Source organism: Oncorhynchus mykiss, chromosome 16 (genome assembly GCF_013265735.2).
Source record: "Oncorhynchus mykiss isolate Arlee chromosome 16, USDA_OmykA_1.1, whole genome shotgun sequence".
Lineage (NCBI taxonomy): Eukaryota > Metazoa > Chordata > Actinopteri > Salmoniformes > Salmonidae > Oncorhynchus > Oncorhynchus mykiss.
In genome coordinates this window covers 4,133,095-4,149,274 of record NC_048580.1, presented here as the reverse complement: position 1 = coordinate 4,149,274, position 16,180 = coordinate 4,133,095, and the positions used below count along the sequence as shown (strand labels likewise).

At 44.4% G+C, this 16,180-nt stretch overlaps 1 protein-coding gene across 1 annotated transcript in view; it reads right to left on the bottom strand.

Moving 5' to 3' along the window:
• The window catches only part of sptlc3 (serine palmitoyltransferase, long chain base subunit 3), a 94,962-nt gene extending 80,104 nt beyond the window's left edge, over positions 1–14,858 (bottom strand). The window contains exons 1-4 of the mRNA XM_036945981.1: positions 14,214–14,858; positions 10,101–10,307; positions 1,141–1,295; positions 477–625 (exon numbers count right to left, since the gene is read on the bottom strand). Coding sequence (XP_036801876.1) covers positions 477–625; positions 1,141–1,295; positions 10,101–10,307; positions 14,214–14,324 — 622 coding nt within the window. The 5' untranslated portion in view covers positions 14,325–14,858. The remainder of the gene's footprint in view (positions 1–476; positions 626–1,140; positions 1,296–10,100; positions 10,308–14,213) is intronic.
• Positions 14,859–16,180: the final 1,322 nt, after the last annotated feature.

The window sequence follows — 16,180 nt, the reverse complement described above, 5'->3', positions numbered from 1 at the left end:
AACATGGCAGCAACACAACATGGTAGCAGCACAACATGGCAGCAACACAACATGGCAGCAACACAACATGGTACAAACATTGTTGGGGAACATCCCAGATGAAACCCTATTGCCTACAAAGTGCACTACATTTGACTAAAGCCCTAAAGTAGTGCACTATTAATGCATAATAGTGTGCAATAGGGGCACAGAAAAGACGCAATTTGGGACGCAGACCAGTTCAGTTCTGACCTATTTCAAACCGAGTGGGGAAAAAAAAGAGTGGCTAGCTTTACAGTTGACCCAAAAAACACACGTTTACCACACACACACCCACCCACACACACACACACCCACACACACACACACACACACACACACACACACACACACACACACACACACACACACACACACACCCCTCCTTCCCAGCCCCAACCTGTCACTCACACACACACACACACACACACACACACACACTCACACACACTGCTCACCCATTTCCTGTCGAGTGCTGCAGACCCCGAGACCATACTGCTGGGTTCTGTCTGCCACAGTTTTCAGGAAATCACCGTCGTTCTCAGCGAAACCCAGGTAGTTATAGGAACCCATGTTGATGACATTGTCTATGGTCTTCCCTGTTAAACTGAAAACACACAGACAGACATACAGACATACAGACAGACGTTAAACCCATGTTGATGACATCGTCTATGGTCTTCCCTGTTAAACTGAACACACACAGACAGACATTCAGACAGACATTAAACCCACGTTGATGACATCGTCTATGGTCTTCCCTGTTAGACTGAAAACACACACACAGACAGATAGACAGACAGACAGACAGACAGACAGACAGACAGACAGACAGACAGACGTTAAACCCACGTTGATGACATCGTCTATACAGTAATAGTGGGAACCCAACCTACAACATAACACGATAAGCAATTAGAACTCAAAACAGTAAACATATCAATCAATATTGTTTCATTGAATTTGCTCATAGCCTTAATTAGAACCTAGGACCATATACACACACAGTGTATCAGAGTAGGAGTTCAGATCTAGGATCAGGTCCTCCCTTGTCCGATGTAATAAGATCCATTGTTATCTACAAGTGGAAAAAAAACTGATTCTAGATCAGCAACCCTGTACCTGAATGTCCAGTTGTAGTCTGGGGACACCCTCTCCATCACGTCGAACACAGGGCCAGGCAGACTGCATATAGGTCTGTTCCAGTTGTCTCTTACTCTCATGTACAGGTTACGGGTGTAGAAGTTCTCAAAGTCTTGGTACAGAGGGACAAAATCCTGAGGAGACACATATTGAAAACAGGGTTCGTTCGTGATTACTACATGGCACATGCAATTGGAAGTATGAAGTTTACATACACTTAGACATACACATTAAAACTCGTTTTTCAACCACTCCACATATTTCTTGTTAACAAACTATAGTTTTTGCAAGTCGGTTAGGACATCTACTTTGTGCATGACACAAGTCATTTTTCCAACAATTGTTTACAGACAGATTATTTCACTGTATCACAATTCCAGTGGGTCAGAAGATTACATACACTAAATTGACTGTGCCTTTAAACAGCTTGGAAAATTCCAGAAAATGATGTCATGGCTTTAGAAGCTTCTGATAGGCTAATTGACATCATTTGAGTCAATTGGAGGTGTACCTGTGGATGTATTTCAAGGCCTACCTTCAAACTCAGTGCCTCTTTGCTTGACATCATGGGAAAATCAAAAGAAATCAGCCAATCAGACCTCAGAAAAAACATTATTAGATCTCCACAAGTCTGGTTCATCCTTGGGAGCCATTATCAAACGCCTGAAGGTACCACGTTCATCTGTACAAACAATAGTACGCAAGTATAAACACCATGGGACCACGCAGCCGTCACACCGCTCAGGAAGGAGACTCATGCTGTCTCCTAGAGATGAACGTACTTTGGTGCGAAAAGTGCAAATCAATCCCAGAACAACAGCGAAGAACCTTGTGAAGATGCTGGAGGAAACAGGTACAAAAGTATCTATATCCACTTTAAAATGAGTCCTATATCGACATAACCTGAAAGGCCACTCAGCAAGGAAGAAGCCACTGCTCCAAAACCGGCATAAAAAAGCCAGACTACGGTTTGCAACTGCACATGGGAACAAAGATCGTACTTTTTAGAGAAATGTCCTCTGGTCTGATGAAACAAATATATAACTGTTTGGCCATAATGACCATCGTTATGTTTGGAGGGAAAAGGGGGGGGGCTTGCAAGCCGAAGAACACCATCCCAACCGTGAAGCACGGGGGTGGCAGCATCATGTTGTGAGGGTGCTTTGCTGCAGGAGGGACTGGTGCACTTCACAAAATAGATGGCAACATGAGGAAGAAAAATTATGTGGATATATTGAAGCAACATCTCAAGACATCAGTCAGGAAGTTAAAGCTTGGTCGCAAATGGGTCTTCCAAATGGACAATGAGCCCAAGCATACCTCCAAAGTTGTGTCAAAATGGCTTAAGGACAACAAAGTCAAGGTATTAGAGTGGCCATCACAAAGCCCTGACCTCAATCCCATAGAAAATTTGTGGGCAGAACTGAAAAAGCGTGTGCGAACAAGGAGGCCTACAAACCTGACTCAGTTACACCAGCTCTGTCAGGAGGAATGGGCCAAAATTCACCTAACTTATTGTGGGAAGCTTGTGGAAGGCTACCCTAAACGTTTGACCCAAGTTAAACAATTTAAAGGCAATGCTACCAAATGCTAATTGAGGGTATGTAAACTTCTGACCCACTGGGAATGTGATGAAAGAAATAAAAGCTGAAATAAATAATTCTCTCTGCTATTATTCTGACATTTAACATTCTTAAAATAAAGTGGTGATCCTAACTGACCAAGACAGGGATTTTTTTACTAGGATTAAATGTCAGGAATTGTGAAAAACTGAGTTTAAATGCATTTGGCTAAAGTGTCTGTAAACTTCCCAACTTCAACTGCAAGTGGTAAGTGTGTTTGAATAATTGGAGAGGTGGTACAGTTACCTCCTAATGAGATATAGTGATCACTGTATCCCAAGACTAGAAGTGGGAGATCACTGTATCCCATGACTAGAAGTGGGTGATCACTGTATCCCATGACTAGAAGTGGGTGATCACTGTATCCCAAGACTAGAAGTGGATGATCACTGTAAGAGGAGTGCACTGGACATGGTGCTGTTGGCAAAAATAGTTTGTTTGTTTTGAGCTTCTGATCTGACATTATGTTCAAAGAGCTCCATTAGGACCTAAGGCACAACAGACCAGAACACAGCAGAACAGAGCAGAACATGGCAGAACACAGCAGAACATGGCAAAACACAGCAGAACAGAGCAGAACATGGCAGAATGCAGCAGAATAGAGCAGAACACAGCAGAACATGGCAGAACACAGCAGAACATGGCAGAACACCGCAGAGCAGAACATGGCAGAATGCAGCAGAATAGAGCAGAACACAGCAGAGCAGAACATGGCAGAACACAGCAGAACATGGCAGAACACAGCAGAACACAGCAGAACAGAGCAGAACACAGCAGAACAGAGCAGAACATGGCAGAACACAGCAGAACATGGCAGAACACAGCAGAACAGAGCAGAACATGGCAGAACACAGCAGAACATGGCAGAACACAGCAGAACAGAGCAGAACATTGCAGAACAGAGCAGAACATGGCAGAACACAGCAGAATAAAGCAGAACATGGCAGAACATGGCAGAACACAGCAGGGCAGAACAGAGCAGATCAGAGCAGAACATGGCAGAACAGAGCAGAACATGGCAGAACACAGCAGGGCAGAACAGAGCAGATCAGAGCAGAACATGGCAGAACAGAGCAGAACATGGCAGAACACAGCAGAACAGAGCAGAACATGGCAGAACACAGCAGAACAGAGCAGAACATAGCAGAATGCAGCAGAACAGAGCAGAACAGAGCAGAACAGAGAAGAATAGAGCATGGCAGAACCCAGCAGAACAGAGCAGAACTGAGCAGAACAGAGCAGAATAGAGCAGGGCAAAACCCAGCAGAACAGAGCAGAACATAGCAGAATGCAGCAGAATAGAGCAGAACACAGCAGAACACGGCAGAACAGAGCAGAACATGGCAGAACAGAGCAGAACATAGCAGAACACAGCAGAACATGGCAGAACACAGCAGAACAGAGCAGAACATTGCAGAACAGAGCAGAACATGGCAGAACACAGCAGAATAAAGCAGAACATGGCAGAACATGGCAGAACAGAGCAGAATAGAGCAGAACACAGCAGAACACAGCAGAACATGGCAGAACACAGCAGAACAGAGCAGAACAGAGCAGAACATGGCAGAACAGAGCAGAACATGGCAGAACAGAGCAGAACATGGCAGAACACAGCAGAACAGAGCAGAACATAGCAGAATGCAGCAGAACAGAACAGAACAGAGAAGAATAGAGCATGGCAGAACCCAGCAGAACAGAGCAGAACTGAGCAGAACAGAGCAGAATAGAGCAGGGCAGAACCCAGCAGAACATAGCAGAATGCAGCAGAATAGAGCAGAACACAGCAGAACACAGCAGAACATGGCAGAACAGAGCAGAACAGAGCAGAACATAGCAGAACACAGCAGAACATGGCAGAATAGAACATGGCAGAACACAGCAGAACAGAGCAGAACAGAGCAGAATGCAGCAGAATAGAGCAGAACACAGCAGAACAGAGCAGAACAGAGCAGAACAGAGCAGAATGCAGCAGAATAGAGCAGGGCAGAACCCAGCAGGACATTGAAAACAGGGTTCATTGTCACAGCACAGCGTGATTACTACATGGCACATACAGTTTGTCTGAAGTCTGAAGTTTACGTACACTTAGGTTGGAGTCATTAAAACTAGTTTACATACACTTAGGTTGGAGTCATTAAAACTAGTTTACATACACTTAGGTTGGAGTCATTAAAACTAGTTTACATACACTTAGGTTGGAGTCATTAACACTAGTTTACATACACTTAGGTTGGAGTCATTAAAACTCGTTTTTCAACCACTCCGCATATTTCTTGTTAACAAACTATAGTTTTGGCAAGTCGGTTAGGACATCTACTTTGTGTATGACACAAGTCATTTTTCCAACAATTGTTTACAGACAGATTATTTCACTTATAATTCACTGTATCACAATTCCAGTGAATCAGAAGATTACATACACTAAGTTGACTGTGCCTTTAAACAGTTTGGAAAATTACAGCAAATGATGTCATGGCTTTAGAAGCTTCTGAGAGGCTAATTGACATAATTTGAGTCAATTGGAGGTGTACTTGTGGATGTATTTCAAGGCCTACCTTCAAACTCAGTGCCTTTTAGCTTGACATCATTGGAAAATCAAAGGAAATCAGCCAAGACCTCAGAAACAAATTGTAGACCTCCACAAGTCTGGTTCATCCTTGGGAGCAATTTCCAAACGCCTGAAGGTACCACGTTCATCTGTACAAACAATAGTACGCAAGTATAAATACCATGGGACCACGCAGCTGTCATACCGCTCAGGGAAGAGACCCATTCTGTTGCCTAGAGATGAATGTACTTTGGTGCGAAAAGTGCAAATCATTTCCAGCAGAACAGAGAAGAGCAGAACAGGGCAGAAAAGAGCAGAACAGAACAGAACAGGGCAGAAAAGAGCAGAACAGAACAGGGCAGAACACAACAGAACAGGGCAGAAAAGAGCAGAACAGAACAGGGCAGAACACAACAGAAAAGGGCAGAACACAACAGAACAGGGCAGAAAAGAGCAGAACAGAACAGGGCAGAACACAACAGAAAAGGGCAGAACACAACAGAACAGGGCAGAAAAGAGCAGAACAGAACAGGGCAGAACACAACAGAACAGGGCAGAACAGAAAAGAGCTATCCCATCCCAGTCAATGCCATTTAGGATGTTAATCAGTCTCTGATGGCCACAGCTGTGTGTGTGTGTGTGTGTGTGTGTGTGTGTGTGTGTGTGTGTGTGTGTGTGTGTGTGTGTGTGTGTGTGTGTGTGTGTGTGTGTGTGTGTGATGCAGTGAAGAGTGTTATTCAGGGACAGAGGATACATAAAGTAGTCCCCTAGAGTGACCTCGTAAAGACAACCATGTCAAACAGAGAGCACATTAGAGCAGATTGTCTACACACACACACACACACACACACACACACACACACACACACACGTAAGTCTGAGTGACTTAGCAACATTCAACTAAAGTAGGCTAAACAACCACATTTCACCAGTATTGTAAGTATCACTACAACAGTTTTCAAAAAGCAGGCCACAATTCTCTAAGGACAGAGAGCCTCTTTCCACCTGTTTCTGTATAAATAAAGCAAATCTCTGCCTCTCTCTCTCGCTGTCTCTCTCTCGCTGTCTCTCTCTCTCTCTGTCTCTCTCTCTGTCTCTCTCTCTCTTGCTGTCTCTCTCTCTCGCTGTCTCTCTCTCGCTGTCTCTCTCTCTCTCGCTGCCTCTCTCTCTCTCTGTCTCTCTCGCTGTCTCTCTCTCTGTCTCTCTCTCTCTCTGTCTCTCTCTCTCTCTGTCTCTCTCTCTCTGTCTCTCTCTGTCTCGCTCTCTCTCGCTGTCTCTCTCTCTGTCTCTCGCTGTCTCTCTCTCTGTCTCTCTCTCTCTCTCGCTGTCTCTCTCTCTCTCTCTCTCTCTCTCTCTCTCTCTCTCTCTCTCTGCCTCTGTCTCTGTCTCCCCTGAGAGTTCATTAACACCAGATCTAGTCCTCTGGGTCGTCTGTCACCCATTGTGACTCAGTAGATTATTAAACAACAACAAGAAGGGGGGAAAAAACTAATGAGAGAGCATTTACATTATCCATGTCCTTTTCAGATTTACATGAGTTCCTGAAAACGTTTCCTCCCCAATTTTGTGGTATCCAATTGTTTAGTAGCTACTATCTTGTCTCATCGCTACAACTCCCGTACGGGCTTGGGAGAGACGAAGGTTGAAAGTCATGATACACAACCCAACCAAGCTGCACTGCTTCTTAACACAGCGCGCATCCAACTGACTGCGCCCGGCCTGCCACAGAGTCGCTGGTGCGCAATGAGACAAGGATATCCCTACCGGCCAACCCCTCCCTAACCCGGACGACGCTAGGCCAATTGTGCGTCGCCCCATGGACCTCCCGGTCGCGGCCGGTTACGACAGGGCCTGGGCGCAAACCCAGAGTCTCTGGTGGCACAGCTGGCGCTGCAGTACAGCACCATTAACCACTGCGCCACCCGGGAGGCCATTCAGCAGAAGTATTTTAACTTTTTTTTTTTTTTACCAAAATGTTTTGGCATTTCATGTTGCCTTAATAATAAACATGTATGTAAATGAAATTGTTGAATTACGAGCCGAGTTAGTAAGGAAATATTCAGGAAACTAACCGCTGATTTCATTCTGAAAATGAATCAGACAATGAGAAAATCCCTGATTTAGGAAAGGAAAAATCAAAGAAAAAAACATTTGAATTGACATTGTAGAGTCTTCTGTTGACAGTAGTGGGAAGAAACGGTGTCGTTGTCACCAAAGAAGAAGAAGAGTTTTGAATTCAGTGGAAGCAGAGAGATGATTGCCAAATGCGGAGAATCCAAAAGAGAAGAAGGAAGATAACCGTTGTATAAAACACCTGTCTCCGGATTACATCTTCAAACTAAGGGCAACCATGGCAACCATGACCGAGAGGGAGAAGCGTTCATACGGTAAGAGCTAGCGGTCTAGCTAACACATTATATGTTTTCTAATTTAGTCAGAAAGTCGTTTTCATTGCAAGTTAAAGCGAAATGTAAAATAGATTTGTGTCTGTAAAATGTATATAAACTCAGCAAAAAAAAGAAACGTCCTCTCACTGTCAACTGTGTTTATTTTCAGCAAACTTTAACATGTGTAAATATTTGTACGAACATAACAAGATTCAACAACTGAGACATAAACTGAACAAGTTCCACAGACATGTGACTAACAGAAATGGAATAATGTGTCCCTGAACAAAGGGGGAGGTCAAAATCAAAAGTAACAGTCAGTATCTGGTGTGGCCACCAGCTGCATTAAGTACTGCAGTGCATCACCTCCTCATGAACTGCACCAGATTTGCCAGTTCTTGCTGTGAGATGTTACCCCACTCTTCCACCAAGACACCTGCAAGTTCCCTGACATTTCTGGGGGGAATGGCCCTTGCCCTCACCCTCCGATCCAACGGGGCCCAGACGTGCTCAATGGGATTTAGATCTGGGCTCTTCGCTGGCCATGGCAGAACAAGGACATTCCTGTCTTGCAGGAAATCACGCACAGAACGAGCAGTATGGCTGGTGGCATTGTCATGCTGGAGGGTCATGTCAGGATAAGCCTGCAGGAAGGGTACCACATGAGGAAGGAGGATGTCTTCCCTGTAATACACAGCGTTGAGATTGCCTGCAATGACAACAAGCTCAGTCCGATGATGCTGTGACACACCGCCCCAGACCATGACGGACCCTCCACCTCCAAATCGATCCCGCTCCATTGTACATTCCTTCGATGATAAACGCGAATCCGACCGTCACCCCTGGTGAGACAAAACCGTGACTCGTGAGTGAAGAGCACTTTTTGCCAGTCCTGTCTGGTCCAGCGACGGTGGGTTTGTCCGTCCTATCTCCCTGTAGCGCTGTCTAAGGCATCTCACAGTACGGACATTGCAATTTATTGCCCTGGCCACATCTGCAGTCCTCATGCCTTCTAAGCCTAAGCTTGAAGTAGAAGCCTAAGTGTTGTTATCCATTAGTTTACTCCAATTAAGGGAGGGGTGGGTTATGGGAAAATAATAAAGGAAATGTTTCATTTATTTTTATTCCCAATTTCATGCCATCCAATTGGTAGTTACAGTGTTGTCTCATCGCTGCGAGAAGGCCGTCTCTTCAGCCTTTGGGAATGTCGCTCCACGCTCCAGTCAAATTGGGCTCCACTCCTTGCTCTGCTCATATACTCTGATGTGGACACCTGCTCGTCGAACATCTCATTCCAAAATCATGGGCATTAAAAATGGAGTTGGTCCCTTTGCTGTTATAACAGCCTCCACTGTTCTGGGAAGGCTTTCCACCAGATGTTGGAATATTGCTGCGGGAACTTAATTAATTATTTGTACCCCTTTTTTCTCCCCAAATTAGTGGTATCCACTTGGTAGTTAGTCTTGTCCTATCACTGCAACTCCCGTACGGACTCGGAAGAGGCGAAGGTCGAGAGCCGTGTGTCGTCCGAAACACAACCCAGCCAAACCGCACTGCTTCTTGCCCACTTAACCCGGAAGCCAGCTGCACCAATGTGTCGGAGGAAACAACGTGCACTTGGTGACCGTGTCAGCGTGCATTGCGCCCAGCCTGTCAGAGGAGTCACTAGTGCGCGATGGGACAAGAACATCCCTGTCGGCCAAACCCTCCCCCAACCCAGACGACGCTGGGCCAAACCCTCCCCCAACCTAACCCAGACGACGCAGGGCCAAACCCTCCCCCAACCCAGACGACGCTGGGCCAAACCCTCCCCCAACCCAGACGACGCCGGACCAAACCCTCCCCCAACCCAGACGACGCCGGGCCAAACCCTCCCCCAACCAAGACGACGCTGGGCCAAACCCTCCCCCAACCCAGACGACGCCGGGCCAAACCCTCCCCCAACCCAGACGACGCTGGGCCAAACCCTCCCCCAACCAAGACGACGCTGGGCCAAACCCTCCCCCAACCCAGACGACGCTGGGCCAATTGTGCACCGCCCCATGTGTCTCCCGGCTGCGATAGAACCTGGACTCAAACCAGGATCTCTAGTGGCACAGCTAGCACTGCGATGCAGTGCCTTAGACCACTGCACCACGCGGGAGGCAGAAAAAATATATTTTAAAACAATATATATATATATATATATATTTATATATATAGTACCAGTCAAAGGTTTGGACACACCTACTCATTCAAAGGTTTTTCTTTATAACATGATTCCATATGTGTTAATTCATAGTTTTGATGTCTATTCTGCAATGTATAAAATAGTAAAAATAAAGAAAAACCCTGGAATGAGTAGGGGTGTCCAAACTATTGACTTATACTGTACATCTCTACCTTCTGCTCCTCTCTCTCCCTGGCGATGTGACATTTCTCCAGTCCTACTGCTCTGAGGAAGTCCCTGAAGTATCCGAACAGTGTGACGATGCCGAACCCCAGGTATGTCATCACAGCTACGTACATGGGAGGATTCTCAAAGGATTCTGGTCTCTGAAACCTCTGCCGACTGGAGGGGGGCCCAGCGCTGTGTGCTGTGCTGTTTTTCTAGAGGAAGAAGAGCAACAACAGTCAGGGTAACTACACACAAACAACAACAACACCAGTCAGGGTAACTACACACAAACAACAACAACACCAGTCAGGGTAACTACACACAAACAACAACAACAACAACAGTCAGGGTAACTACACACAAAACAACAACAACAACACCAGTCAGGGTAACTACACACAAACAACAACAACACCAGTCAGGGTAACTACACACAAAACAACAACAACAACAACAGTCAGGGTAACTACACACAAACAACAACACCAGTCAGGGTAACTACACACAAACAACAACAACAACAGTCAGGGTAACTACACACAAACAACAACAACACCAGTCAGGGTAACTACACACAAACAACAACAACACCAGTCAGGGTAACTACACACAAACAACAACAACACCAGTCAGGGTAACTACACACAAACAACAACAACACCAGTCAGGCTAACTACACACAAACAACAACAACACCAGTCAGGCTAACTACACACAAACAACAACAACACCAGTCAGGGTAACTACACACAAACAACAACAACACCAGTCAGGGTAACTACACACAAACAACAACAACACCAGTCAGGGTAACTACACACAAACAACAACAACACCAGTCAGGGTAACTACACACAAAACAACAAAAACAACAGGCATGGGAACTACACACAAACAACAACACCAATCATGGTAACTACACACAAAACAACAACAACAGTCAGGGTAACTACACAAAAACAACAGGCATGGTAACCACACACAAACAGTCATGGTAACATTGGTCAGGGAAGTGACCAAGAACCCGATGGTCACTCTGACAGAGATCTAGAGTTCCTCTGTGGAGATGGGAGAATCTTCCAGAAGGGCAACCATCTCTGCAGCACTCTACCAATCAGGCCTTTATGGTAGAGTGGCAAGACGGAACCCACTCCTCAGTAAAAAGACACATGACAGCCCTCTTGGAGTTTGACAAAAGGCACCTAAAGGACTCTCAGACCATGAGAAACAAGATTCTCTGGTCTGATGAAACTAACATTGAACTCTTTGGCCTGAATGCCAAGCGTCACATCTGGAAGAAACCAGGCAACGCGCATCACTTGGCCAATACCATCCCTGCGGTGAAGCACGGTGGTGGCAGCATCATGCTGTGGGGATGTGTTTCAGCGGCAGGGACTGGGAGACTAGTCAGGATTGATGGAAAGATGAACGGACCAAAGTACAGAGAGATCCTTGATGAAAACCTGCTCCAGAGCTCTCAGGACCTCAGACTAGGGTGAAGATTCACCTTCTAATAGGACAATGACCCTAAGCACACAGCCAAGATAACGCAGGAGTGGCTTCGGGACAAGTCTCTGAATGTCTTTTAGTGGCCCAGCCAGAGCCCAGACTTGAACCCGATCGAACATCTCTGGAGAGACCTGTGCAGTGACGCTCCCCATCCAACCTGACAGAGCTTGATAGGATCTGCACAGAAGAATGTAAGAAACTCCCCAAATACAGGTGTGCCAAGCTTGTAGCGTCAAACCCAATAAGACTCGAGGCTGTAATCACTGCCAAAGGTGCTTTAACAAAGTACTGAGTAAAGGGTCTGAATACTTATGTAAATGTGATAGTTCTGTTTTATAAATGAATAATAAATTAGCATAATGTCTAAACCTGTTTTTGCTGTCATTATGGGGTATTGTGTGTAGATGGATAAAAAAATTAAAAATCTAAATTTTAGAATAAGGCTGTAACTTAACAAAATGTTGAATAAGTCTGAATACTTTCCTAATGCTCTGTATGTCAGTGTTCAGTGTGAAATTGTTAATACATTTTCAAAATTCCAAAGAACAGGCAGAATAAACCAAATTGAACATCTGTATATCCAAAAGAAAACAGATTTTGGTTTGTTAACCACGGGTTTAAAAAACGGGTTTTTCATCTCGCCAGATTGAGTTTCAAATGTTCTCCAACTGTTCCAGGTATGGGCATCACTTCACCATGGCCATCTTTTTTTTTAAATATATATATATTTTTTATATATTCTATTATTTTATTATGTTATATTACGTAATTTTATTTATTGTGTGCAATGTGTGCAAAGCTGTCATCAAGGCAAAGGGTGGCTACTTTGAAGAATCTAAAATCAATTTTGATTAACACTTTTTTTGGTTACTACATGATTCCATATGTGTTATTTAATAGTGTTGATGTCTCAACTATTATTCTACAATGTAGAAAATAGTAAAAATAAAGAAAATAAAGAAAAACCCTTGACTCCGTGCTTCTACACCTGCATTGCTTGCTGTTTGGGGGTTTTAGGCTGCGTGTCTGTACAGCACTTTGAGATATCAGTTGATGTACGAAGGCCTATATAAATACATTTGATTTGATTTGATTTGAATGAGTAGGTGTTCTAAACCTTTTGACCGGTAGTGTAGGTGTGTCTTGACTGTGATAAGGGCTCAATAAATAAGAGCATATTGTCTGCTAAATTAACCAAACAAGGCTATGTCATTGCACAGCCATAGGCTTCTCCATCAAAGCACCATTGCTGAGGTTACTGCTTTTTAAAATATTGTCTTCCACGATATAATATAACCAGTTGATTTTAGAGTTTCAATAAATTACTATTAAATGGCACTTGCTTTTTAATTGCCATATATATATATATATATATATATATATATATATATATATATATATATATGAGGCAATTTAGAAAGTGTGGATTTATCTGTAATGGTTATGCTAATTTGGCATTGTTGCGATCTTTTGGCACATGCGCACATATTTTTTTTTTTCCACTTGCGCTTTTGTTTTCCAATAATATAACGAACTAAGTACTAGTACTAGTTAGTAACCATTAGTACTAGTTAGTAACCATTAGTACATGAGCTGTCAAAACAATCCCTATTTCAGACTGTAGTGACTCTGACATGGCTGCTGTAGTTGTAAAAGGGTGTGTGGGCTCACTACAGTAGACTGGTAGGTGGTGGCACTCAGGAGTTGTGATTAGAGCAAACTAAGGAAACAATACCTGCCACGGAAGACTCCCAGTTACTTTCAAAATGTTCAAAATCAAAAGTGTAAGAACACGTTTAAAGCCTGAAAGAGGATGACACAACTTTCAAAACGAGTCCGTTTTTATTGTCCGGCCACAACGGTCAACTAGTGTGCCGTTTAGTTTGCCAACACTTTCACTCATTTGTTTCTGAACAGCTCGCTAGTTAACTACCACACGGTATTGTCAAACTGTCCACACAACAGTAACTATTTAGGTAGGAAAACTACAAGATATGCCAAATAACAACCCCCCCTCAAAGAATTGAGGGCAAATAAATCAGATTTGACCGTTCAGACACAAGATGCACGACCAGGAATCAGATTTGACCGTTCAGACACAAGATGCACGACCAGGAATCAGATTTGACCGTTCAGACACAAGATGCACGACCAGGAATCAGATTTGACCGTTCAGACACAAGATGCACGACCAGGAATCAGATTTGTAGATTTCAAAACCATCTATAAAATCTGTTTTAAAATGTGTCGTGAAATGTCCGATTCCACGTGCTTCTTGGCTCGTCCGGGACCGGATAAAGATGAGGAGATGCGAGGTGGGCCTTAATGTAACGAGGTAGTTAATATACCGGGCTGCATCAACAAGTGCGACCCTGAGACACCAGGCAGCGCTACGCTTCATGTAGTCACAGTGACAGACACTAACTCGGCAACAGAGCCTACACTATTATTACGCCGTTCATATTATTGACTTTTTTTGTTGGTGTTGTTTTTTTTCTCGCTATTGTTATTTTTTTTTTTTACAGAGAATAAAAGTTAGGCTGCTCAAGATGTCGCACATATCACTGGAAAACGCCCCATGACATCTACTCGCCAGTAATTCTACTTACCTGTGCCTTATTGTGGTATCCATTTTTCTTACAATTCTCGTTTTTGAAGTTATTCCCGTTCAGTTGTATCTTGAGGTTTCCGTTGGGCACAGGGGCTGTAGTTCGAGCCATATCTAGTCAGGAGAAGATATGGTGTACACTGAGTGAATAAGTAGGAAGTGTTTTTTCACCCCCCAGCAGCGGTGAATGAATGGCAGCCCAGGTATGAAACCGGTTTACCTTCCTTGGGTCATTACGACAAAAGGTGATTTATAATCAGCACTACGGGTAGCTCTGGTCCGTGACGTTACGTGTGGGTTGATAGCACCGCGTCAACAAAGCCGACGTAACGCCCCGGACCAGAGTTATGTGACTCCTACAGGTCGCGTTGGAAACCTAACCCACGCGCAAGCCTCTTATTATTGTGTACACAAAACTAGCAGCTCATCTCCACGCTGTGAAATAGATCTTGAGGAAGCAGCTGGTGAAACAAATGATTAGACTTCTGAATCTGAAATCCGATTGGAAGAAAAATGTACATTCCGTTTTCCTAAACTGGTGATAGGCTGTCATCCGTCGAAATATAATGTAGTTTGTAAATATGTGTCGTCACCAGACCTTAGGCCGCTCACAGAATTCAACAGTAGTTTGGACTGTATCTGTTATCATTACTCTGGTTTCAGGGTGCTACCTTTCACTTCTCTATTATAGTGTACAATAAAAAGGGTGCATCCGAAATAGCACCCTATTCCCTATATAGTGCACAACTTTTAAACCGAGCTCTATGGTCCCCGGTCAAAAGTAGTGCACTATTTAGGGAATAGGGTGGCATTTGGGACTTTACCCATAGGGTGTGATAGTGTGTGTTAGGTTACTCATTTACACAAATACAGGAAGCAATGAAAACAATACAACTTGTAGTGACTCTGCTTCAAACCAAGTGAGAAAAGAGACACGATAGTTTGAAATGACAGACAATGTTCCTGTGCTGTTTTAATAAATCAAACTTACTGTCTAAAGCACATGAGCCTGTAGGCTAAGGATATAACACGACACAGCAGTAGACCACCGGTACTTTGAAAGGAGTACAGAAACTATCTTGCACTATATGTCTAGGGCTGTATGCTAGAGCCACCGAGAGCACTGTTCAAGGTGTGGTCTGGAGTAATATTGAACTGGTTTTGACCTGGCTAGGTGACTATCTCTGCACTGGGCTTTTCTATTACATTATGCTCTGGTGTAGTAAATCAGTATCTGTCTGCTTCTCAGAAAACTAAACCGCATACTCTCCTTGAGGCAATACTGCAGAGAGAGAGAGAGAGAAAGAGAAAGAGAGCGCACGCAAGAGAGAGAGAGAAAGAGAGAGAGAGAGAGAGAGCATGCAGGAGAGAGAGAGAGAGAGAAAGAGAGAGAGAGAGCGCGCAGGAGATAGAGAGAGAGCGTGCAGGAGAGAGAGAGCGCGCAGGAGAGAGCGAGAGAGAGAGAGTGAGAGAGAGAGTGCGCAGGAGAGAGAGAGAGAGAGAGCGCAGGAGAGAGAGAGAGGGGGAGAGCGAGAGAGATTAAGAAGAGAGAGGGAGGCACAGAGAGAAAGAAAGAAAGAAATAACTGTCTCTGTCAAATTGCCTTGAGTTGTTATTAGTCTACTGAAATACCTTCCCTCCGCCCTGGTCTCTATTCCTATACTGTCCCAGAATGGTCTTCCCTCCACCCTGGTCTCTATTCCTATACTGTCCCAGAATGGTCTTCCCTCCATCCTGGTCTCTATTCCTATACTGTCCCAGAATGGTCTTCCCTCCACCCTGGTCTCTATTCCTATACTGTCCCAGAATGGTCTTCCCTCCGCCCTGGTCTCTATTCCTATACTGTCCCAGAATGGTCTTCCCTCCACCCTGGTCTCTATTCCTATACTGTCCCAGAATGGTCTTCCCTCCGCCCTGGTCTCTATTCCTATACTGTCCCAGAATGGTCTTCCCTCCGCCCTGGTCTCT